Source organism: Chrysemys picta, chromosome 2 (assembly GCF_011386835.1).
Source record: "Chrysemys picta bellii isolate R12L10 chromosome 2, ASM1138683v2, whole genome shotgun sequence".
In the NCBI taxonomy this organism is placed as follows: domain Eukaryota; kingdom Metazoa; phylum Chordata; order Testudines; family Emydidae; genus Chrysemys; species Chrysemys picta.
The window spans coordinates 237,440,453-237,466,234 of NC_088792.1; the positions used below are offsets into that span (position 1 = coordinate 237,440,453).

A 25,782-nucleotide genomic window follows, 5' to 3' on the forward strand; every position below is an offset into this window, starting at 1 on the left:
CTAAGGGTACGTCTATACTTACCTCTGGGTTCTGCGGTAAGCAATCGATCCCGGAAGTGCTCGCCGTCGACGCCGGTACTCCTGCTCTGCGAGAGGAGTACGTGGAGTCGACAAGGGAGCTTGTCTGCCACGTGTGGACCCGCGGTAAGTACTTTGTAGTTCGAACTAAGGTACTTCGACTTCAGCTACGTTATTCACGTAGCTGAAGTTGCGTATCTTAGTTCGAACTGGGGGGTTAGTGTGGACCAGCCCTAAGAGGCAGTGTGCTTATTCTGTCTAAGGACTATCATGGAAACAGAAAGCTTTGTGGGTGAACAAGCACAGAGTGACCCCCTCCCAAGCCCCCCAACTAATGGGAAGAGGAAGGATCTCAACCATTCCCTCTACAATACCTCCTCATCACTATCTTGACATGATCATTTATTCCAGGCTGAATTATTCCAGTTAATGCTGAAACTCATCCCTGCAATTCTAGGACTTCACCAACACTCCACAATGGATCAGAAGAGGAACAAGTATAATGCAAATGGAAGTCTATTAAAATATTTTCTGGCTAAATCAGAGGAGGAGACAACCCTTATCCTGCATTCATCCTTTGAAAAGATTAACTGGTCAGAGTGAGAGGGAGCTAGCCTAGGACAAAAGGCCTCAGCAAACATGTATCAACATTTTTCTCTTTTTTTTTCAAAAGAAAATAGTACCTTGGTCAGTGCTTAAAAGTTGACACAGCTGTGGCATCCCTCACAAAGACTCCTGAAGGGGAAATTTCTTCTACTGCTGCCCTTCACAAGGATAATTCTCACTTGGATTTAATACTGCAAGTCAATCAAGAGCAAAGAGATACACAGGTGTTGAATAAGATCTCCTTGTACCTGTTATGCCACTGAAGGATCCATGGATACTAGATTCTCTACCAGATCAGTGGGCTCCAGCATGATACCATAAAGTTAATGCATAGTGATGTTGGATAGGTGTTACTGTTCCTATCTCTGCATGTGGACGTCTCTCTTTACAGTGATACCTTCACCAGAAAAAAGGCATTGAGTATGTTGGGTAGAGAAGGCAAAATGAAAAATTCAGGACTTTAACCTTTTGCCAGGACCCCATTCATACATATGACTACCATCCACTAGGTCAGTCATACTGCCTTGAATGGGGTGTCAGGCTACCTTTACCATTTTTATATTGTTCCCAGTAGGCCACCTCACAACAGATCTGTATTCTGGAGATAATCAGGGATTGACTTGTAAAAACACCAAAAGGGGATTTTCTATCTTCTTCTAAGTCTTTCAACATCCTCTTTTTTTGTTCTTCACCCCCCTCTCCAATTGTTTACCATTTGGAAGTTAAGAACCTGGTTGAGTCTGTCAAATTTGTTTTATTTTTATGGCTGTATTTTTATGATTGGCTATGGTGTAATTACGGTTTTGGAAACATTTTATTTTTCCTTATGTGTAGGAAAATGGCAATATCTTGGGAAAACTGAAACAAAAATTAAGTTATAATATATGGAGATATACCTATCTCATAGAGCTGGAAGGGAGCCTGAAAGGTTATTGAGTCCAGCCCCCTGCCTTCACTAGCAGAACCAAGTACTGATTTTGCCCTAGATCCCTAAGTGGTCCCCTCAAGGATTGAACTTACAACCCTGGATTTAAGCAGGCCAATATTCAAACCACTGAGCTATCTCTCCCTCCCAATAAATAAAGTTCAAAATAAATATTTGTTAATATTTGAAAAAACTCAAAAGATCTTGTTCTAGTACACAGTTCTTTTTTAGAAGGAGCTATATGAAACCAGTGGTATAAATACCCCCTTGTAAATATTTTGAAAGATGTATTCATACATACGTGTGTTTATACATGCATGCATACACATATACACATATGTACATGCACCCAAATATACACACACACATATGACTATCATTCAAACTCATGCATATATTGATCTGAGAGAGCGAGAGAGAGAGATGCAGATAACACAAAAATAAAAAAAGTACTTCAGGCTGAATCTGAAGTGGACATTTAAAACAAATGTTTTATATTACAAACACGTAAGAAAACTCACCTGTTAGTTAGTAACAAGTCCTATAAAGGAAAACACAGTAAATGACAAATTCCTCTATTTGTCCTTTCATACATAAATAAAAAGACTGTTTGATTTACTGAAGGGAAATTACAGATTGAACTTCTAGGACTAATTCTCTGAAGCAACAACAAGCAAACTTATTAAACTCTTCTTTCTCGCCACTTCCCTTTTAGGGTTATTGAATTTTATAGCCTTCTTCCAAAATTCATGTACACCTGGCTGTCAGGCAAATTGGTCTCTCTAAGGTCCATTGATATCTTGGTCATCTTCCATCCACGATCACTGCAAGGGCCTTCCTACCAGTATAGGTCTCAGGTCTTCACTGGACATGTCCAAACTAACATAGCCAGCTTCCCTCATCCTGTCTTCAATTGGGTTAACTCGGATTAGGCCCCTCACAACCTCATTTTATTTCTTTCACAGAGTGTCCAGCTATTTGACCATCTCAGCAGCTTCATTTCCAAGATGGAAAGCATACTGCTCTCTTTTCTTATGACTGGCCAAGTCTCTATCCCATACACTAAGATGGACCAAATTACAGTGTTATATAGTCTAACTTTCAACTTTATTGGCATCTTTTTATTACAGAGAACTGGGGTCAGCTCCCACCATTTGCACCAAACAGCTTTGGTATGATGTCAGGCATCACTCAAGAGGGCACCATTGTCAGCAACCACTGACCCTGGGAATTTAAATTCTTTCACTCTTCTAAGCTGTCTGCCTGTAACATCCTTTATGGTGAGTCCTCCTACTTCAGTTATCATAGCCTTAGTCTTACCAATGTGCACTCTAAGCCCCACCTGTCCAGAACTGTGTTGCCACTATTAAAAGTTGGTTTGAGGAGTTTCAGTCTTACACACATGTCACCAGAAAACAGCATAATTCCAAGGCAGTTCCCTTCATATAGTCTCACTTATTACATCCACTACTACTGCAAACAAAATAAGGCTCCATGCTGCCCCTTGGTGCAGGCCTGCACCTACTGGCAAAGACGGGCATAGCCTTCTGACGCACCTTCCTGTTGCAAACTCCATAAAACTAATTCTCTTGGTACATGATTGTATGCCTTCTCCAAGTCTATGAAGACCATGCCCATCTGCGGTCTCTTTTCTCTAAACTTCTTCATGAGGATTCATAGAGCAAATATGCCATCAAATGTACTCCTTCCTGCCATTAATCCATACTAAACCTTCCAAATTTAGCTGTTTCATACAGATGCTTTTCAATAATCTTCTCCCATAGTTTCATAGCATAGACTCATTCAATTCTATAGCATTTTTATTATTGAATTTGAATACTAAAATGAGGTAACAGCAAAAACAATTGGTTCATCTCCCACTTTTCCCCAAATACACTTTCTGATTATTTCCTGCAAAATCTTACCTTTAGATATTAATATAATAAAGTAAGAATGTCAATTCCTGCTTTGGGCCTAAACTGGCCTTTTAAAATTTGCCTGACTCTCAGGATTTCTCAGTAAGATTGAAAGTTAGCTATTAATTAAAAAAAAAACAAAAAAACCCGCAATGTTACATATTTATTTGCTCCAAGTAGCCAGATCATTTTGATTGTTACTGATGAAGTGGACTTGAAAAAGAACAAGATTTGATATTTTTGAGGCGGCACCTGTGGAAAAAAAATCTGTATTCTCCCATAAACTTGTCTCTGAACATTTTAAGACTATTACATACAGTTCCATCCATGCTCATACATTACAAAGGTGGTTTAATCACCCATAAGAAATTACTAGCTTCTCTATTCGTGAAGCATGACATTTCAATTGCACAGCCAATAAAAGAATTACATGAAGAGGGCTGAAATGATTTACTGTATGGAAAGCCACAAGACCAAGGTTACCATGGTGAACTACCTTTCTGTGCATACAAGGTCAAGTGAGAGTGACCTGTCAGTGGACAATCTTCAGTTCTAACATTAGTAAAATATTGCTCCAACAATGGTTTGTTGGTTTCCTTCTTAAATTAAACATTTTATCATTGCATTTCATCATTTGTGCTGGATTTTTAAAATGTAGATGATAATGAATACAAAATCTTCATTTTATGCATCCATAATCATTTTAACAGCATTAGATGAACATCTATGTTTAGAAGATTCATATGAATTATAATTGTGTACTTCACTGTTTCCTAGGGTATGTTCATAGGTTAAAAAAGCACCAGGAAAGGTTTACAGAATTTTAATCTAGTGTGTAGGAGATTCTAGTTGTTGTTGCTTCTCATATTTTCTGACTCTCCTTTATTGTAAACTGCCTAATTCCTCTTTTAGTTCCAGTGGGGGTAGAGGTGGGGACGTAGGGAGCACTGAAAATGGTTTATATACAAATATTGTCAAAGAAAACATACAATTAAAACCTTCGGATAAAAGAGTCTGAAAAACTGGGGAGTTCCAGTTAATGCTTTTCTGAAAAATATGTTGTTGATGCATAAAATGAGGACTATACTAATAAATGTCTCTTGAATTACATATGCTGTAAGAAAATGAAACCCTTTGGGTTATGAATCTTGGATTTAAAGAGGCAGTCATCAAATATTTAAGATGAAATGCAGTAACACATGCTAGCTGTCATGTGTAAGTTTGGTGAATGTTATGACAAGGTTTTTAAAACATTCATAGTCAGAGTATTTTTATGAAAATATTCATTAATTCAAACAGACATTCATATCTGGCAACCTGCATTACAATTGAGATTTCTGGATGCATGAGAAATCATTGTAAAGCCACAAAAATATGGGTGAAATATATAGCAATCATATTTAAATTATACATTATAAGGCATACCTATCGGTATGTTGTCATATTATGCATTAAATTTAGTGCATAAATCAGGCTGTTATAATTCTGATGTCGCCAAAAGGCACAAAATATGACAAACAGGACTAGGCATGTAGATATTATCATACTCAATAATTCAATGAGCATTTGTTTTATGTAAATTAACTTCTGTTAATAAAAATTACACTCATTTATTACATCACTTCTATATGATAATTAAAAAAGTCCTTTTTCTAGAAAATCATTACAAAATGTGAATAATGCATTTGTTTAATAACTTTATAAATAAGATTTTGCCATCAGATTAGTTCTGGAAACGAAAGCGTTATTGATTTCTGTAATAATTTTATAATATTGCTACATTGCAGTGCTGAAACTGCTAATCTCATTTTTGTGGAGAACTCTATGCATTTAAAGCAGTGCTTGAAAGCTCATATATGGCACATAAACAATTTTAATTTGATACAAACTGCTAATGTTGAATCTGCAGAAAATGTACCTTTCAAAATATAGGGAATAAAAAGCAGAGGTACTTTTAAACAGTAGCTTTTAACATAATGAATACAACTAGCTATTAAAACATTGGAGTATATTATATTCTCTTTTGATGCATTAAAACTAACTGGGTGAGAATGAACCCCAAATTGGGTGAGACTGGACTGCAACAGTTTGATTTTAAAGTTGCAAAATAAAGAAGTTCTGAGACAAATTAGTGTTTTATTCTCAACACTCCCTCATTTTGTCTAGACCTTGCAATGAGTATCTAACAGTACAACAAGCACAATACAACATGTATGCCATGTGTCTGTTCTCCCAATTTATGTACAGATTGGAGGCTTACTGTTATATACTATTCCAATTCTATTGCTGTAGAACATCCGCAACAGAAAGGGTTCGCTCCTCCTCGTGACTTAGGAGGAGAGTGCTTCCTATGACATCAGTCTACCATCAGTCTGAGAGTTGTCATTGGAAAAACAGAGAGGAAGATGGACAGTTGTAACCCCTCTTAATCTCTAAAATGGCTGAGCAGTTTTGGAAGAGGTGATGCATTCCCAGCTTTACCCCCAGTAGCTTTCCTCAGAAAACACCACTGGTCATCTTTCCAAACTACAGATAGCACTGAGACATGATTACCAGAATCCAGAGATAAATGATTAGGAGAAAAGAAAGGGCAGAACACCCATTGCCTAGCACATTGGCTTTCCTTCTAGAATTTGACCCATATGTACATTTATATAAGGGGGTGTCATGGGAAAAAACAGTAGGTAGGGATCTGGTTGGACAAAAAGTTCATGCCAAGACCAATGGATCCTACAACCAATTCAAGAATTCTACTAAGAATTTATTGGCACCTGTCAATGCAACTACCACTACCCAACTAGGTTTCCAAATCAGAAAATCTTATCATAAAAGGAGAGAGAATCTCTGGAGGGAAAAAAAACTTCCAAAAAATACAAGTCATCTTATTAAGACAGATGTTCCTGAGCAATGTATTTATGGTCCACAAGGAGGATGGAGGTTATCATCTGGTGATAACCTACATACAGCCTCAGTTTACATATAAGCATTTCATGATGTAGGAAATTAATCTGTTGAGGGACAGAGATTTGTTTGGTTAGCAAGAGTGGTTCCCATCTACTCAGAACACCAGAAATCCCTATAGTTTCTTAGGGAGGACAGTCTGCGGTAGTTCACAAGCTTACCTAATGGCCTACCCTCTGACTGTTGTTGAAACTAGTGATAGCATCTTTCAGCATAGTAATGGGGGCATAGTAATGAGGCCAGAGGACATAATACTAAAGTCACAGAACAAATGCTCATTAATGCATGAGGTGGGGAAGTCTTGGGTTATAGCACACAGTTGACACCTGCAGTTATCCAAGAATGAGAGTTTTTGAAATTGTAAGATCTTTCTTGGAGAGAATGTTAAAAGTTCCCCCAAAGAAAATAAACACAATAAAGCTGGTGATAAAGTGAACTCTCAAAAAAGTAACCCTTTCCTTCTGGAACATAGCTAACATGTTGAGATTATTTTACATCTCAGTTTAGACAATATTCCCAGGCTCCTTTCCAATAATCTCCTTGATTATTGGAGACTCCAGACCATGAAAGCCAAGGAACAAAGATGGAGACTAGGTTACCACCTGACAACACTGGAGCAAGAAACACAGAGAAGCTCTCCTCACCTTGAAGTCTGGAATGGGAAAACAGTATTTGGATCCTACCTGGGTATGATTCAGATATCAGCCTGTCAGACTGGGGAGCCAAGTGTGGAGAAATATGTCCATGTGTTAGACAGACATAGTAGAAGAACAACTGCAAGGGCCTTTATGATGAAGCTCTGCATCAATGTACAGTGTACTTAAAGCCATTAGCCAGTGAGATCATATCGACTATATTGGTGCATTGAGACTATTCCATGCTTTTTTTTTTTTCTTTCTCATTCTACAATCCAATTACTTACCTATCCAAGTTAAACATCTGGATGAAACTGAATGGGCAGTTACTCCAAGTACATATGATGGAAGTGATTTTTTTGGCCAAAGGGAAGTAATTAGAGGAATATGTAGAGATGAAGTCTGCCTCTTCTTTTAACAGTGTATGGTCAAACTATACCAAAAATGATAGGCAGCCTGTTTCCCATGAGGACTGCTCAGAAATTCTGCACTCACTTCCTTTTTGCATCTGGATGCAACTCAAGATATTGGTGATATTCTTTAAACCTTGAATCATTTTTAATCTGCTTTTCTGAGAGTACAGGACTACAATCAAGGATACTCCAGGACTACAATCAAGGATTTCTCAGAATAGAGCCCAGTTTTTGGAACTTGCTCTCTTTGGCAGTCCACCAGTGCTTGGGTTTGGTGGCTTTCAGAGGATTATGAAAGGCATACTTCTCTGATTTAGCTTTTATAATTTTTTTGTTTATTTCACAGCTTGACTGCCAATATGGTCCTTGTGGCAGCTGTTATCATTTTAGCTAACAAAATATCCTTTGTGGATTGCTTATCCAATTAATATTTTGAAATTGTAAATAACACCTGGTTTCTATGGCATAGATATTACTAAATAAATTTGATGGGATTTTGCTCAGTAGGACTCTTCTTGACAATGTAATTTCATTTGCTGCTGAAATGCATGTAAGCTGGTGCGATGATGGAACAGAAGCAAAACCCAGCAACAAGCAGGAACATCTGTTCAGCAGGAGACAGTAGAAACACAAATTAAAGCAAGGTAACATAAACAGAAATTGTAATGAACAAACAGTTGTTTGTAATCCCTGAGGATTAACCCAGCCCACAGAGCCTATATAGAGAGCCCTGCCTTTCTACTGGAATTCTTCTACTTCTATTCCACTTGCAGCCCTACCCATGAACATCTGTATGAATAGAAAGGAAAGGGAAGCTGGAGTTAATCTCTTGTTTATTGGAAACCAGGGATGCCCCTGCAACCTGTGCCTAAAAGCAAGACACACATCTGCTATCTTGTGAGGAAAAAAAATCAACATTCAAGTGAGTTGCACCCAACTGTAAAAGAATAGGGCTGCAAAATCAGGTTGATCCTGGCTTTTGTACATTATGCAGCCTGCAGCCATATGAGAGTGATATAGGGTGACCAGACAGCAAGTGTGAAAAATCGGGACAGGGGGTGGGGGGTAATAGGAGCCTATATAAGACAAAGCCCCAAATATCGGGACTGTCCCTGTAAAATCGGGACATCTGGTCACCTAGAGTGATATGACCAGGGTCCAGGGGGGTAATAGCAGAGGGGACTCTTATTACATATTTCACAGCTCTTTGGTGCACAAGAACAAAGATGGATTGGTTGGTAAGCACAGGGGTTTCCTCACTTGCAGAACCAGTTTACTCAGTGGAAGTATTGTGTATCTGTGTTATCCCTATTTTTATGCATCTTTTTGTCTTGTAAATCCTGGAATGAGATTAGGCCCTTAGTAGATATGTTAAGTGTTTACTTGTTTCGGGAGGTAGAGAATACATAACTGGTATATAATAAGCTCCCACTAACATTGAACATGTTGTCTTCATCTCCAACTTCAAGAAAGTACTAAGTAAGCCTCACTGTCTGCAATGTTTAAGCTTTAATGGCTACTCCCCCTTCTTTCCCCTTGTGACTTTTTGTAAAACTTTTAGTGAAAGAACCTGTTTGCCACTGAACTACAAATATACAGTGCCATGTACACTGATATTGGTGGAGAAATGATTAATCAATTCAACTTCTAAAAGTTTAACTGAGACTTACTGCTGAATAAGTGTAAGGTATCATTAACTCAAATATACAGAGATGGACACATCTTAACACATGCATGTATTAGTATTCATAGGCTCATAGACTTTAAGGTCAGGAGAGATCATCCTGATTGTCTTATCTGACTTCCTGCACATTGCAGGCCACAGAATCTTACCCACCCATTCCTGTAATAGACCCTAACTTTGGGTTGAGTTACTGAAGTCCTCAAATCATGATTTAAAGACTTAAAGTTACAGAGAATCCATTATTTACACTAGTTTAATCCTGCAAGTGACCCATGCCCCATGCTGCAGAGGAAGGTGAAAACCCCCCAGGGTCTCTGCCAATCTGACCCAGGGGAAAATTCCTTCCTGACCCAAATATGGCAAACATTTAGACCCAGAGCATGTGGGTATTTATCCCTCTGCTGCATTTATAGAGAACACTCATACCTCTCCTCAGCCTTCATTTGGTTATGCTAAACAAGCCAAGCTCTTTGAGCCTTTTCTGATAAGGTAGGCTTTTCATTCTTTGGATCATCCTAGTAGTTCTTCTCTTTGCCTGATTCCATTTCAATTCATCTTTCTTATACATGGGAAACCAGAACTGCACACAGAATTCCAGATAAGGACTCACCAGTGCCTTGTCTAATGGTACTAACATGTTACTGTCTCTACCGTAAATATGTTGCCTGATGCATCCTAGGGCTACATTAACCCTTTTTCACATTGGTGGCTCATAGTCATCCTAGGATCAACCAGTACACCCACGTCTCTCTCCTCGTCTGTCACTTCCAACTGATAAAGGCCCCATCTCATAGGCAAAATTATTGTTGTTAGTCCCTCAGTGCATGACCTTGCACTTTGCACTATTAAATTTCATCCCATTTTTATTACTCCAGTTTGGCAATAGTAGGCAAGTGTTGAGTTCACTTAATTGTGAATGTCTTTGTTTTGTGAATGTCGTTGTTTTGGTCATTTTGAGTCAAGCCTGTAACATATGATAACTTTTTGTATTTTAAGAATGGTCCAAATGGTGTTTCTCATTCTGAATACACTCTATTTCCTTATTAGCCCTATTCCCTTAGAAGGCTGAAGGTGCATGTCCATCAGTAAGCACTACTGCAATGGCTATTGTACGGCAGCCATCTCACTCCCCTCCCTGAAGTCCAAGCATATAATCTGTGTGACACTGGTGGTACAACCAACCAAGTTTTTGATATAATTGTGTTTCAGAATACGAAAAGACATTTACACTAAACATTTAATGCTGCAAAAAGTAATTTGACAAATATCAGATGTGTTTTGAAGTACCTAAGACTATTAAACAATGAGAAAACAGCACTGCTTTGATATTTTTTGCCTTTATAAAAAAATAATAATATTTGAGAATTAATAATAAGATAAATCTGTGCTGATGACTTGTAGGTCACATTTTATCATGATGCAATTTTAAATGACAGAGACTAAACCTCTAAAATCAGTTTTTTATAATGGAAACCTTCACAGATTTTTCACCATGACTAAAATAAAACTAATCTTCATTGTTTTGAATCCAGAAATCAGTTATCTTCTGTAAAAAAAAATTGCTTACTCAGCTTAAAAAGACAAAATTATAGTGAAGTGTTTAAATAATAATGTAAACTCAAAGTACGTGTAAACATAGCCTTTGCATTTTCAAAGATGACTATAATATATAAGAAATAGAATAGTAACAAGCTATAATATTTAGGAAGTAAAATAAAAATATATATCCTTAGTACTTTACTGTGAGAATGCTATCTAGTATGTCTGTTTCTCTCTCTGCCTGGAAGGGGTATCCTGACTAGTCACAAACAAGCTTCTTTCAGGGAATAAATAGGTTTGGAAGGAATAGATTTTTATCAATAAATGTAGGTAATCCTCAGTTTCACTGTACATACACAAATCAATGAAAAATATTTCCATCAATAATAATAAAAACTTACAGATGGAGCAAGAAAAATGCTGCTTGAGAGCTTATTAGTATTTGATGTAAAGATATTTACTTTGTATATTTTTGATGTGATGTTGACAGTTTGTGTTTTAACAGTTATAAAGCTTAAACTTTCTGAATTGCAATGTCTACTGTAATTAAATAATTATTGTCTGACTGCCCTCTTGTCTGATTCCACCACTCAAATTTAAATAGATAAAAGTAGAAAAAAGCTTAAACCCCATAACTTTGCACAATTATGAACATTTAAATTGATAAAAAAAGTCTTCAAAATAGACATTAATATTATCTGTTGAAATTATATATTTATATATATATATATGTTGTCGATTAATCGCAATTAACTCATGTGATTAATTAAAAAATTAATTGGGATTAATCACATTTTTAATCACAATGTTAAACAATAGAATACCAATTGAAATTTAATAAAAATGTTGGGTGTTTTTCTACATTACCATATATATTGTATTCTGTGTTGTAATTGAAATCAAAGTGTATATTATTTTTTATTACAAATATTTGCACTGTAAAAATGATAAAGAAAATAAATTGTATTGTTCAATTCACCTCATACGAGTACTGTAGTGCAATCTCTTTGTTGTGAAAGTGCAATTTACAAATGTAGATTTTTTTGGTTACATAACTGCACTCAAAAACAAAGTAAAACTTCAGAGCCTACAAGTCCTTTCAAACCTACTTCTTGTGCAGCCAATCGCTAAGACAAACAAGTTTGTTTACATTTACAGGAGATAATGCTGCCCGCTTCTTATTACAATGTCACGAGAAAGTGAGAACAGGTATTTGCATGGCACTTTTGTAACTGGCATTGCAAGGTATTTACGTGCCAGATATGCTAAACATTCATATGCCCCTTCATACTTCGGCCACCATTCCAGAGCACATGCTTCCATGCTGATGACGATTGTTAAAAAAATAATATGTTAATTAAATTTGTGACTGAGCTCCTTGGGGGAGAATTGTATGTCCCCTGCTTTGTTTTACCTGCATTCTGCCATATATTTCATGTTATAGCAGGCTCGGATGATGACCCAGCACATGTTGTTCATTTTAAGAACACTTTCACTGCAGATTTGACAAAACACAAATAAGGCACCAATGTGAGATTTCTAAAGATAGCTACAGCACTCGACCCAAGGTTTAAGAATCTGAAGTGCCTTCCAAAATCTGAGAGGGACAAGGTGTAGATCATGCTTTCAGAAGTTTTAAAAGAGCAACACTCCAATGAGGAAACTACAGAAGCTGAACCACCAAAAAAGAAAATCAACCTTCTGCTGGTAGCATCTGACTCAGATAATGAAAATGAACATGCGTCCATCTGCACTGTTTTGGATCGTTATCGAGCAGAACCCGTCATCAGCATGGACGCATGTTCCCCGGAATGGTGGTTGAAGCATGAAGGGATATATGATGCTTTAGTACATCTGGGACGTAAATATCTTGTGACGCCGGCTACAACAGTGCCAGGAGAACGTCTGTTCTCACTTTCAGGTGACATTATAAACAAGAAGCGGGCAGCATTATCTCCTGCAAATGTAAACAAACTTGTTTGAGCGATTGGTTGAACAAGAAGTAGGACTGAGTGGACTTGCAGGCTCTAACTTTTCACATTTTTAATGCAGTTTTTTTGTACATAATTCTACATTTGTAAGTTCAACTTTCATGATAAAGAGATTGCACTGCAGTACTTGTATTAGGCGAATTGAAAAATACTATTTCTTTTGTTTTTTACAGTGCAAATACTTGTAATCAAAAATAAAGTGAGCACTGTACACTGAGTATTCTATGTTGTAATTGAAATCAATATGTTTGAAAATGTAATAAACATCCAAAACATTTAAATAAATGGTATTCTATTATTAACAGTGTGATTAATTTTTTTTATCGTGTGATTAATCGTGATCATTTTTTTATATATAATATAATATAATATATAAAATGAAATTCCCCCAAATCTAGTGACACTCTTTAGTCTAGAGAAAAAGGAGCTTCCCAGGCAGCCTTCTCTGAACAGTGCAAGTTAGGCTTCCTCTGCAGAGTTGCTTTTTTCCCCTCTCCGAGATTCTAGTGTCTCTTTTGATTAGCTGTATCCACACACCTGAGAGTGCCCCCTCACACTGTTATTTCCACCTACCACTCTTCATCTGGCTTCACTGTGCTTCCCCTTCTCTGTACTACTTTTTCATACTCTCGCCTCCCCACCCCCAAATGCCAGATCCCTTCCTACTCCTTTACAGTTATATCTTTCACCTGCTTACCCCCTCCTAAATTTCTGGGTCCTGTCTGCTCACCCCCGTTTTTCTTTTTGTCCACTGAGTGACCAGTCCCCTTCTCACTCCCACAAGAATTGCCTTCCCTCCATCTCCCATTCCATGAATGCCCATCACCTCTTTCTCTCTCTTTTATCCGCCCCCCCACATTCTGCCTTTTCCTTCCACCTGCTTCTTTTCCACTCCCCATCTTGGGTACCCAGCTGGTTGCGACTTACACTAACTTGTGGAAACAGGAAGAAAATAGTCAGTGAAAAGTTGACTAGAAGCCAGGATCCAGAGCTCAGCAATATGAGAGCTGTACTGTTTATGTTATGGTGTTATTTTCTTTGCACTGGAAAAATCATATCTAAATAAACCTGAATCTTGAAAGAGTCTTATCTTTGCTTAACTTGGCCCTCCTTCTATGTTTCTGTTGTGGATTGTGGTCTCTGGCCCTGCCTGCTGCAGAAAAATCTCATTTGTCATGTGTGTTTACCCACATTTAGGGAATGTTTTGCCCACAAGCTTCTTCCATTTTATCGGCCTTATGCATCTGTCTTTTGATCTCACATCTCTAGGTTTTATACTTTGTCCATCACTTCTATCTTTTCTCTAGCTTATTATTTATTATTTGTATTTTGGTAGTACCTGGAAGGCCAATGGACCAAGATCCCATTGTTCTAGTTGCTGTGAAAATACAGAACCAAAAAACCATAAAGCAACTTCTAGTTCAGCCTCCAATTGCATAAATAAGTCCAGTTTGGCATTCTGTGCCTCACCGCTATAGTTGCTTGTCAATTCAGTGCTTTGTGTGTTTCCAAACAGGTATTACTCTGTTTTCATTGATCTCTGGAAGTCTCATATATTTGTACTAGTCTCCTTTTGCCATCAAGAGTCAGATTAGTTTGTCTTATGTTTATTTGATGTTTAACTCAATTAAAATGCTATTCTTTAACTTGTACTATCTGAAAATATATAGTTTTGTGAGCTTATGAGTTTCAGTGCAGCTAACTGTTTATCTTTTAAATCTAGAAGACCCAAGTTCCTCTCATGTAAAACTTTTCTGTGAGTCAGGTGTTCTGCATAAAGTACTGAATGCCATAAACAGTTCAAATATGATCAGCTGGACTGATTTGTGTACTAGATTCCCATGCAAGGCATGCCTTTCTGCCCCTTTCAGATCTGTAAATGTGGTTCCTTTTGATTTGCCAATCATCTATCTGCTTTATGTTCTACAAAAGCCAACTTGACCAGCCTTTCCTTCTGGTCCAGTTTTCAACATTTTTTTCTTCAAGTCTATTGGAGGAATATTTCTTAAATTACCAGCAGTTGCCATTTCAGTTTACTTCTAGCATGACACCATGTCCCCAGATAATGTTATAAAATGAATTGCAGTCAGGCAGAAGCTTCTCAAACACAACTGTTTTATTTAACTGCAGCATACAACTACTCAGTTCCCAGTCCCTTGAGTTCTCTTTTTGCTACCAGTTCCAGTGTCAGACTTAAAGTGGCAAGGGTTTTATTTATTTATTTTTTTTTTTTTTTGAGAATGCAGTTTGCTGAGCTCATTAACTTGTATTGTGAAAAATACAATATTACAGTTTGTTCTGTTTTTAAGAGGGGAGTGTAGAATGCTGGGGACACTTCAGTCAGCTCCAGCACAGACCCAGGGGTTGGGCCACATCTCTCTGCAGTTCACTGAATCTGAAATCTACTCAGCTCAGGGGCTTCTTAGTTAACAGGGACTTTCCCAGCACCCAGTATTCAGTCTTTCTGGGAGCCTAAACCCCAAATAAATCTGTTTTACTCTGTATAAAGCTCATACAGGGTAAACTCATAAATTATCCACCCTCTATAACACTGATAGAGAGAAATGCACAGCTGTTTGCTCCCCCCAGGTATTAATTACTTACTCTGGATTAATTAATAAGCAAAAATGATTTTATTAAATATAAAAAGGATTTAAGTGGTTCCAAGTAATAACAGACAGAACAAAGTAAGTTACCAAGCAAAATAAAACAAAACATGTAAGTCTAAGCCTAATACAGTAGGAAACTGAATACAGGTAAATCTCACCCTCAGAGATGTTCCAATAAGCTTCTTTCACAGACCAGACTCCTTCCTAGTCTGGGCCCAATCCTTTTCAGACCAACGTTGTGGTTAATGGCCTGGGTCCAGCAATCACTCACACCCCCATAGTTACAAACCTTTGTTCCAGTTTCTTTCAGGCATCTCTTTGGAGTAGAGAGGCCATCTCTTGAGCCAGCTGAAGACAAAATGGAGGGGCTTTCAGGGCCTTTTATATTCTCTCTCTTGTGGACAGAAATCCCTTTGTTCTTCTGTGCAAAGTCACAGCAACAAGATGGAATTTGGGCAAGTCACATGTCCATGAATGATTCAGCTTTTTGCAGGCCGATGCCATTGTTTACATGTTAGTTTGAACATTTCCAGAAAAGCTCAGATGTGGATTGGTGTCTCCTAAAGTCCATAATCAGTTAAGTGTTTTTTGATAGGACTATTCTCAGTAAGTGCCCATTCTCAAAAAGCTGACCAAATGCTTCACTGAGGCTACTTAGAATCAAATACATTGAGATACAAGTACATAGCCAATATTCGTCACATCCAAATACAAAAATGATACACACATACAGACAGCATAATCATAACAAGCAAATTTTTGGTACAACTATAGGACCTTGGTTGCCACAATGATCTATACGGGTCACAGTTCATGTCAATAATGTCACACCCCCATTTTACAGATAGGAAAGTGAGGCACAAATACATTTACTGACTTTCTCAAACTAACAAAGAAGTCTTGACAGAACTGGGAACCGAATCCAGATCTCCTGGGCTCCTTAACAAGAAAGCCATCCTTCCTTTCCAAGAACTGGACATTGAACTAAAAAAGGAACCTCAGCAAAATCAAAAGACCAGAAACAAGTACTGACCTCCTTTGACCTAATAATTCTAATAACAGTACCTTCTATAAAATAGAAAACTAGACTCAAAAACATGACTGCACTTCAAATGGCTCAAAAAGAAGAAAGATGTTTTGGGGGGGAATTGTCAACATTCTCTTACTGAAAGTTTTGTTCCCGCTGTTGTAATGATCTCATTGGATTAACTAATAATGAGCTACATGTAGGTGACATCACTGAGTCCTATATATTAACTTGAAGTATATGCTGAGAAGATTCAGGAAGCATTGGAGCAGAGAATATTGACTGTAGTTGTTTGTTACACCAGTGAAAGAGCAAAGTCTTGTTTTCTCAGAATATTTTTGCTATAGATGGTGGCTGGTATCAGGCAAAGAAGAGAAGACAGATCAAGTAAATTATCTAAACTGGAGCAAGAAAACAGCTTTCTTGAAAGATGGGTGGTCCACCTTTGCTCAACATTTTTTAATATCACTTGACATCGATAACCTTGCTCAACACTTCCTGGTTTCACAAGGTATTTCCCTTCCCTAGGAAAGGCTGTTGAGAAGGCCAGCAGCACATGATTTCCTCAAATATCACAGACCCTTTTAGTCAGGCTTTAAGGCTGGCTACATCGTTGAAACAGTGGTGCATGCACTTATGGATGATTTCCTTCTGGTTATCTATATCTTAATGTGAGAAATATCAGTGGTCATGAATGTAGTTCTGCTAGTTTACATGTAGGACCTGGAAGGTGTAGAAGGTAGTCTTGCTGAGTTTCTCAACTATTTTTTTCTCTGAGAATTCCCAGAAAATGATGATGGACAGTTTGCCAACATCCCTTAAGTGTGGAATCTTTCAGGGCTCTCTTCACCAATTATAATTATGTGAGTCTGCTGGGATCATTATAAAATGTATGGATTGCTGGGATCATTATAAAATGTATGGATTACAAAGCCATCAGTATGACAATGGCATGCAGGTCTATACATCTCCTTGTTGACTGTTGACAGCATAGTATGCCTGTTGCCATAAGCTAGGTCTACACCAGTGTGTGTGGGTGGTTACCTGGCCGTGAGGACGGTGGTGAGTCGACCGCTGCTGCTCCCCCATCGACTACGCTTCTGCCTCTCGCCGCAGTGGAGTTCCAGAGTCGACGGCAGAGCGATCGGGGATCGATTTTATTGCATCTACACTAGATGCGATAAATCGATCCCTGATAGATCGATCACTACCCGCCGATCCAGCGAGTAGTGTAGACGTACCCTCAGTGTCTCCTCGAATAGGGACCTGGATGAAGCACAGATAGCTCATGCTGAATACTGGCAAAACAGAAGTGTAGTGATTGGCAAGAGAAACATGTTGAAGAACTAGCAGAGACTGTGTCCTTGTCCTGATTTGAGGGCCTTGGCCTTCAGGTCGTCAAAGTGGTCTGCTGTCTTCCAATGTTGCCAAACTCTTCTCTGCTTCTGGACTCAGAGATAGCGGCAGTGACCAAAATGCCTTTTTCAATCTGCAGTTCCTAAATAAGTGCACATCCTTTTCAGATGGATGAAAAGCTTGCCACAGTGATCCAAGTTTGTCACTTATTTAAACCTGACAATTTTAACATACTGTACATAGAACATAGCTGAGCAAAATGAGGAAAGAGTCAGAAGTAACTGTTTGGTCTCTTAGAATACAGCACAGATATACTTGAAAACAGGGTTTTTAGAGGTATTTGGACATTTGAGAAGTGGGTTGAGCTATCCATGGGAAAAGTCACTTCTGTTGAAAAACGAAAGATATTAAGAAAAGCTCCCCAGTCAGGCAAGAATTCTATCATCTGTGTTAGGATATCAAAACATTTACTGAATGCATATAGGCCCAATTGTTATGGCTCTGCAGGATGGGACAAACACACAAAAAGCATCCCTCAGTCACCACTCTTGGAGATTGTGTAAAGGGTCAAACTTCTCAAGTGTAACACATCGTGGGGTATACTTACCAGTACAGTAGATTCTACATTCCTGCGACAATGTACTGCAAACTAAGGTTGTGTTCAGGGGACCAGGAGGAGGCCAACTTTACTGCATGAGTGGGTAGCTTAAATTAAATGTATATAGGGTTGGGAGCTGACTTAACTGAATAGCAATAGGGATGGGTGTGGGTGTGGGTGTAGGTGTGGGAGGCTCTAACTTACTTACTTATTGATACTAGAGGGTGGAGGCACCCAAAATAAGGGAGGAGAGAGGAGTGGCTCAATTAGTTGTATTGTGGGGGGAATGGCAGCTTTAATTATATTGGAGGCAGCTTGGACAGGAGCCACCCTTCCCTCCCCAAAACTCAAATCCTGTTGGCCCCTTGTACTCTAAAGAGAAGCCAGGGAAGGGACCCTCTTCATAACCTACCCCAGTTTCAAGCAACCTGGTAGGGACCCCTCTCTCCCCCTGTCCCCCATCAGCATCTTTAGCACATTACAAAACTTTATTCACAGAGTGTGAAGAGATCCTTAAACAGGAGTATTAATTAAAAAAGCTATTATAATCCATCAGATAGTGAATGACCCTAACCAAAACATAGATGTTTCATATTTTGGCTATTTGTTACACATTTCAATGTCTTGTGTGACATAGAAATGTAGAGCCGGAAGGGACCTCAAGAGGTCATCAAGTCCAATCCCCTGCTCTGAGACAGGGACAGGACCAAGTAAACCTAGACCATCTCTCTGACAGATATTTGTCCAACCTATTCTTAAAAACCTCCAGGGATGGAGATTCTGCAACCTCCCTTGGAAGCTTAACTATCCTTATAGTTAGTAAGTTTTTCCTAATATCTAATCTAAGTCTTCCTTATTGCAGATTAAGCCCATTACATATTCTCCCACCTTCAATGGACATGGAGAACAATTGATCACTGTCCTTGCTATAACAATACTTAACATATTACCTGTTATCTGGTCTCCCCTCAGTCTTCTTTTCTCAAGACTAATCTTTCCTTATAGGTCAAGTTTTCTAAACCTTTTATTATTCTTGTTGCTCTCCTCTGGACTCTATGCAGTTTGTCCACAACTTTCCAAAAGTTTGGTGCCCAGAATTGGACACTGAGGCCTCACCAATGCTGAGTAGAGAAGGACAATTACCTCCCATGTCTTATATACAACATTCTTATTAATACAACCCAGAATGATATTAGCCCTTTTTGCAACTGAATCACATTCACTCATATTCAATTTGTGATACTACAAATCACAAATAGGATAACCCCCAGATCCTTTTCAGCAGTGCTACCACCTAGCTAGTTATTCCCCATTTTGTAGTTGTGCATTTGATTTTTCCTTCCTAAGTGTAGTACTTTGCACTTGTCTTTACTGAATTTCATTTTGTTGATTTCAGACCAATTCTCCAATTTGTCAAGGTAATTTTCAATTCTAATCCAGTCCTCCACAGTGCTTGCAACTCCTCCCAGCTTGGTGTAATCCACAAGTTTTATAAACATTGTTTCCACTCTACTATCCAAGTCATTAATGGAAATATTGAATAGTACCGGATCCCTGCAGGACCCTACTAGATATGCCCTCCCAGTGTGACAGTGGCCCATTGATAACTACTTATTGAGTACTGTCTTTCAAACAGTTGTGCACCCATTTTATAGTAATTTCATCTAGACCACATTTCCCTAGTTTGCTTATGAGAATGGCATGTAGGACTGTTTCGAAAACCTTGCTAAAATCAAGATATATCAATCTCCTCCTTCCCCCTTATCCAGTAGGCCAAAAACCACGTCAAAGAAGGAAATTAGGTTGGGTTGCTGGCTATTCCTTATAACCCTGTTATCCTCTAGGTGCTTACAAACTGATTGTTTAATAGCTTGTTTCAGTATTTTTCCAGTTATCGAAGTTAGGCTGTCTGCTCTGTAATTCTTATAGTCCTGTTTATTCCCCCTTTTAAAGATAGGTACTATGTTTGCCCTTCTCCAGTTCTCTGGGACTTCATCCGTCCTCCCTGAGTTCTCCAAGATCACTGTTCTTAGATTGCTTCAGTACCCTAGGATGAATTGCATCAGGCCCTGCCATCTTGAATACATCTAATTTATCTAAATAATCTTTAACATGTTCTTTCCCTATCTGGGTTATGTTCCTTCTCCCTTGTTGTTAATATTAGTTGCTGTGAGTATCTGGTCACCATTAACTTTTTAGTGAAGACTGAAGTAAAATAAGCATTAAACACGTCAGCCTTCTTCATGCCATCAGTTGTTACCTTTCCTATTTTGCTAAGTAGAGGACCTACACTTTACCTCATCTTTCTCTTGCTCCTAATGTATTTGAAAAAATATATTTTTATGTCCTTTTATGTCTCTTGCTAGATGTAACTAATTTTGTGCCTTAGCCTTTCTGTTTTTATACCTATATGCTGGTGCTATTCTTTTGTACTCCTCCTTAGTAATTTATCCATGTTTTTTACTTTTTGTAGGATTCCCTCTTGCATTTTCAGGTCTTTAAAGTGCTCTTGATGCAGTCATATTGATCCCTTACTATTCTTCCTATTGTTCCTTTGCATCAGGATAGTTTGCTGCTGTGCCTTTAATATTGTCTCCTAGAGAAAGTGCTAGCTCTCATGAACTCCTTTATCCCTTTGCTTTTCTTCCAATGGGACCTTAACTATCAGTTCTATAAGTTTATTGAAGTCTTCGTTTTTGAAGTCGATTGTCTTTATTTTGCTGCTCTCACTCCTTCCTTTCCTTATGATCACTTTCACCCAAATTGCTTTCCACTATCAGATTTGCTACCAATTGCTCCCTGATGCTCAGAATCAATCTAAAATTACTGTTGCTCTGGTTACTTCCTCCACTTTCTGAAGCAAAAAGTTTTTCCCAATATATTTGAAGAACTTACTGGATATTTTGTGTTTTGCTGTAATACTTTTTCAACAGATGTCTGGGTAAAGTCCCCCATTACTACCAAGTTTTGTGTTCTGGATATTTTTATTATTCATTCTAGAAAATGCTTTATCCACCTCTTCTTCCTAGGGTATGTCTACACTACGGGATTAATCCAAATTTATATAATTCGAATTTGGGAAACAGATTGTATAAAGTCGAAATGTATGCGGCTACACTAAGCACATTAATTCGGCGGTGTGCGTCCAAGTACCGGGGCTAGCGTCGATTTCGGCAGCGTTGCACTGTGGGTAGCTATCCCATAGCTATCCCATAGTTCCTGCAGTCTCCCGCGCCCATTGGAATTCTGGGTTGAGATCCCAGTGCCTGATGGGACAAAAAACATCGTTGCAGGTGGTTCTGGGTACAGCCTCACCTCCTCCCTCCCTCCCTCCCTGCATGAAAGCAACGGACGGCAGACAATCATTTCGCGCCTTTTTTCCTGGGTGAACACTGCAGACTCCATACCACGGCAAGCATGGAGCCCGCTCAGCTCAAGACAGCAGTCATGAACATTGTAAACACCTCGCGCGTTCTCATGGAGTTTATGCTGAGCCAGGACCAGAAAAACGAGGCGAGGAGGCAGTGGCGGCGGCAGCACAGCGACAAGCATGATGAGGACATGGACATGGACACGGACACAGAATTCTGTGAAACCACGGGCCCCGGTGCTTTGGAGATCATGTTGTTAATGGGGCAGGTTCTATCCATGGAACGCCGATTCTGGGCAAGGGAAACAAGCACAGACTGGTGGGACGGCATAGTGTTGCAGGTGTGGGATGATTCCCAGTGGCTGCGGAACTTTCGCATGTATAAGGGCACTTTCATGGAACTTTGTGACTTGCTCTCCCCTGCCCTGAAACGCCAGAATACCAAGATGAGAGCAGCCCTCACAGTTGAGAAGCGCGTGGCGATAGCCCTGTGGAAGCTTGCAACGCTAGACAGCTACCGGTCAGTCGGGAATCAATTTGGAGTGGGCAAATCTACTGTGGGGGCTGCTGTGATGCAAGTAGCCAAAGCAATCACTCAGGTGCTGCTACGAAAGTTAGTGACTCTGGGAAATGTGCAGGCCATAGTGGATGGCTTTGCCGCAATGGGATTCCCTAACTGTGGTGGGGCGATAGATGGAACCCATATCTCTATCTTGGCACCGGAGCATCAAGCCACCGAGTACATAAACCGCAAGGGGTACTTTTCAATGGTGCTGCAAGCACTTGTGGATCACAAGGGACGTTTCACCAACATCAACGCGGGCTGGGCGGGAAGGGTTCATGACGCTCGCGTCTTCAGGAACACTACTCTGTTTAAAGGGCTGCAGCAAGGGACTTACTTTCCGGACCAGAAAATAACCGTTGGGGCTGTTGAAATGCCAATAGTTATTCTTGGGGACCCAGCCTACCCCTTAATGCCATGGCTCATGAAGCCATACACAGGCAGCCTGGACAGGAGTCAGGAGCTGTTCAACTACAGGCTGAGCAAGTGCAGAATGGTGGTAGAATGTGTATTTGGCCATTTAAAAGGTCGCTGGCATTCATTATTGACTCGCTCTGACCTCAGCCAAAGAAATCTCCCCATTGTTATTTCTGCTTGCTGCGTGCTCCACAATCTCTGTGAAAGTAAGGGGGAGACCTTTATGGCGGGGTGGGAGGCTGAGGCAAATCACCTGGCTGCTGATTACGCGCAGCCAGACACCAGGGCGATTAGAAGAGCACACCAGGAAGCGCTGTGTTTGTTTCTCCTTCATGAAAACCTGCCCCCTTTATTGACTCATTTTCTGTAAGGAACCCACCCTCCCCCTTCCCCCAGCTTGCTTTCAAACCAAATAAAGTCACTATCATTTAAAAATCATTTATTCTTTATTAATAGATTAGAAAAAGAGGGAGGGAACCCGGGTGGGATTTGGGAGGAGGATCGGTGGGAAGGAAAAGGCCACTAAAAAAAGGTTAAAAAAATGACAGCCTTTTGCTTGGGCTGTCCACTGGGGTGGAATGGGAAGGTGTACGGAGCCTCCCCCCCCCGCGTTCTTACACATCTGGGTGAGGAGGATATGGAACATGGGGAGGGGGGAGGGGGGTACAGGGGCTGTAGCGGCACTCTGTTTTCCTGCAGCCGTTCCTGAAGCTCCACCAGACGCCGGAGCATGTCTGTTTGCTCACGCAGCAGCCCCAGCGTTGCATCCTGCCTCCTCTGATCTTCCTGCCGCCACCTCTCATCTCGAGCGTTTCTCCTCTCCTCACGTTGGTCCCTCCTCTCCTCACGTTGGTCCCTCCTCTCCTCACGTTGGTCCCTCATGTCCTCACGTTGGTCCCTCCTGTCCTCACGTTCACTGGCTTCTTTCCTATACTTTGAAACCGTTTCCTTCCACTCATTCAGATGAGCTTTGTCACTGCGGCTGGATTCCATAATTTCTGCAAACATCTCGTCTTGCGTCTTCTTTTTACGACGCCTTATCTGTGATAGCCTTTGGGATGGAGGAGGGAGGCTTGAGGAATTTGCAGCTGCTGTAGGGAGGGGAAAAAAGAGATAATTGTTTAAAAAGATACATTTTGCAGAACAATGCTTATACTCTTTCACGGTGACCAACACTATTCACATTACATAGCACATGTGATTTCTGTGCAAGGTCGCATTTTGCCTCTTAATACTGAGTGCCTGTGGCTTTGCTGCTAGAGATCACAGGTCCGGGCAACAGAATTCGGCTTGCATGCGGCCATGGTAAGCCATTGTCTTACGGCTTCTGCGCCCTCCTTTCCCACATACCAAGCAAAGCCCGTAGAGTGCTGCGGTTTTTCTGTTAACATTCAGCAGCAGCAGAAAACAAACTAACCACCCCACCCCCCCTCCCGCCATGAATTCTCTGGGATGATCGCTGTACCCCTCCCCCCACCGCGTGGCTGGTATCAGGGAAGATCCCTGCAGGAACCAAACTAACCACCACCCCCCGCCGCCCCCCTCCCGCCATAAATTCTCTGGGATGATCACGGTACCCCTCCCCCCACCGCGTGGCTGGTAACAGGGAAGATCCCTGCTAGCCAAACGCGAAAAGCTCAGGGCCAATTTCCCATCTGCGCTTGGCTAACTGCAGGGAAGGATTTATTTTCAGCCACAGGCAAACAGCCCAGTAGGAACGGCCACCTCTGTCCCCTTAATTAAGTTCCCGTATTTCAACCAGGTTACCAGGAGTGATATCACTCTCCTGAGGATTACACAACAAGATAAAGAACGGATGTTGCTTGAATGCCAGCAAACACCGGGACCATACGCTGCCAGGCTTTGTCAGGCAATGATACCAGATTACTTGCTGCAAGCATGGCGTGGTCAAGTGTCCTACCATGGAGGACGGAATAAGGATGCACTGCCCAGAAACCTTGTGGCAAGGCTTTTGGAGTACCTCCAGGAGAGCTTCATGGAGATGTCCCTGGAGGATTTCCGCTCCATCCCCAGACACGTTAACAGACTTTTCCAGTAGCTGAACTGACCGCGAATGCATCCCAAGTCCTCAGGGCAAAGTAATCATTAAAAACCGTTTGCTTTTAAAACAAGTTTTATATTTTAAAAGGTAAACTCACCTGAGGTCCCTTCCATGGGGTCATGGTCTTGGATACTGGCTTGGGAGGGTTGGGAGGGTACTTCAGTCAGGCTGAGAAAAAGATCCTGGCTGTTGGGGAGAACGGAGTGCTGTGTGCTCTCTGCAAGCTCATCCTCCTCCTCCTCCTCCTCTCCCCCATCGGCAGAATCCTCAGGTGTAGCTGATGAGACTATCCCCGACCCGGAATCCACGATCACAGGTGGGGTAGTGGTGGCGGCCCCCCCTAGAATTGCATGCAACTCGGCGTAGAAGCGGCATGTCCGCGGCTCTGACCCAGAGCGACCGTTTGCCTTCTTTGTTTTTTGATAGGCTTGTCTGAGCTCCTTGACTTTCACGCGGCACTGATCTGAGTCCCTATTGTGGCCTCTCTCCATCATGCCCTTGGAGATTTTTTCAAAAGTTTTGGCATTTCGTCTTTTAGAACGAAGTTCTGCTAGCACTGAATCCTCTCCCCATATAGCGATCAGATCCAGTACCTCCCGTACGGTCCATGCTGGTGCTCTTTTTCGATTATCGGCCTGCATGGTTACCTGTGCTGATGAGCTATCTGTGGTCACCTGTGCTCTCCACGCTGGGCAAACAGGAAATGAAATTCAAATGTTCGAGGGGCTTTTCCTGTCTACCTGGCCAGTGCATCCTAGTTTAGATTGCTGTCCAGAGCGGTCACAATGATGCACTGTGGGATAGCTCCCGGAGGCCAATACCATCGAATTGCGGCCACACTATCCCTAATTCGAAATGTTAAAATCGATTTTGGCGCTACTCCGCTCGTCGGGGTGGAGTACAGAAATCGATTTAAAGGGCCCTTTATTTCGAAATAAATAGCGTCGTTGTGTGAACGGTTGCAGGGTAAATTCGAATTAACGCTGATAAATCCGAATTAAAGTTGTAGTGTAGACCAGGCCCTAATTTGGTGGTCTATAGCAGACTCCAATCACGATGTTACCCTATTTTTTACCTGTTTTATCTTTAACCA

At 40.4% G+C, this 25,782-nt stretch overlaps 1 protein-coding gene across 1 annotated transcript; it reads right to left on the reverse strand.

Annotated features, from left to right (window-relative positions):
* Positions 1-22,973: 22,973 nt before the first annotated feature.
* Positions 22,974-25,633, reverse strand: LOC135981744 (trichohyalin-like). The gene is made up of 2 exons (XM_065585780.1): positions 24,787-25,633; positions 22,974-23,718 (listed from the first exon to the last, which is right to left on the reverse strand). Exons 1-2 carry the CDS (start codon positions 25,328-25,330, stop codon positions 23,150-23,152), a joined length of 1,113 nt encoding a protein of 370 aa, XP_065441852.1. The 5' UTR covers positions 25,331-25,633; the 3' UTR covers positions 22,974-23,149.
* Between the last annotated feature and the right edge of the window lie 149 nt (positions 25,634-25,782).

Excerpts from the sequence above, each read along its gene's own strand:
- LOC135981744 (XM_065585780.1), bottom strand. The coding sequence starts at position 25,330 with ATGCAGGCCGATAATCGAAAAAGAGCACCAGCATGGACCGTACGGGAG. Across the intron at positions 23,719-24,786 it reads CCCCATGGAAGGGACCTCAG|CAGCTGCAAATTCCTCAAGC; the intron begins GTGAGTTTACCT and ends CCCTCCCTACAG.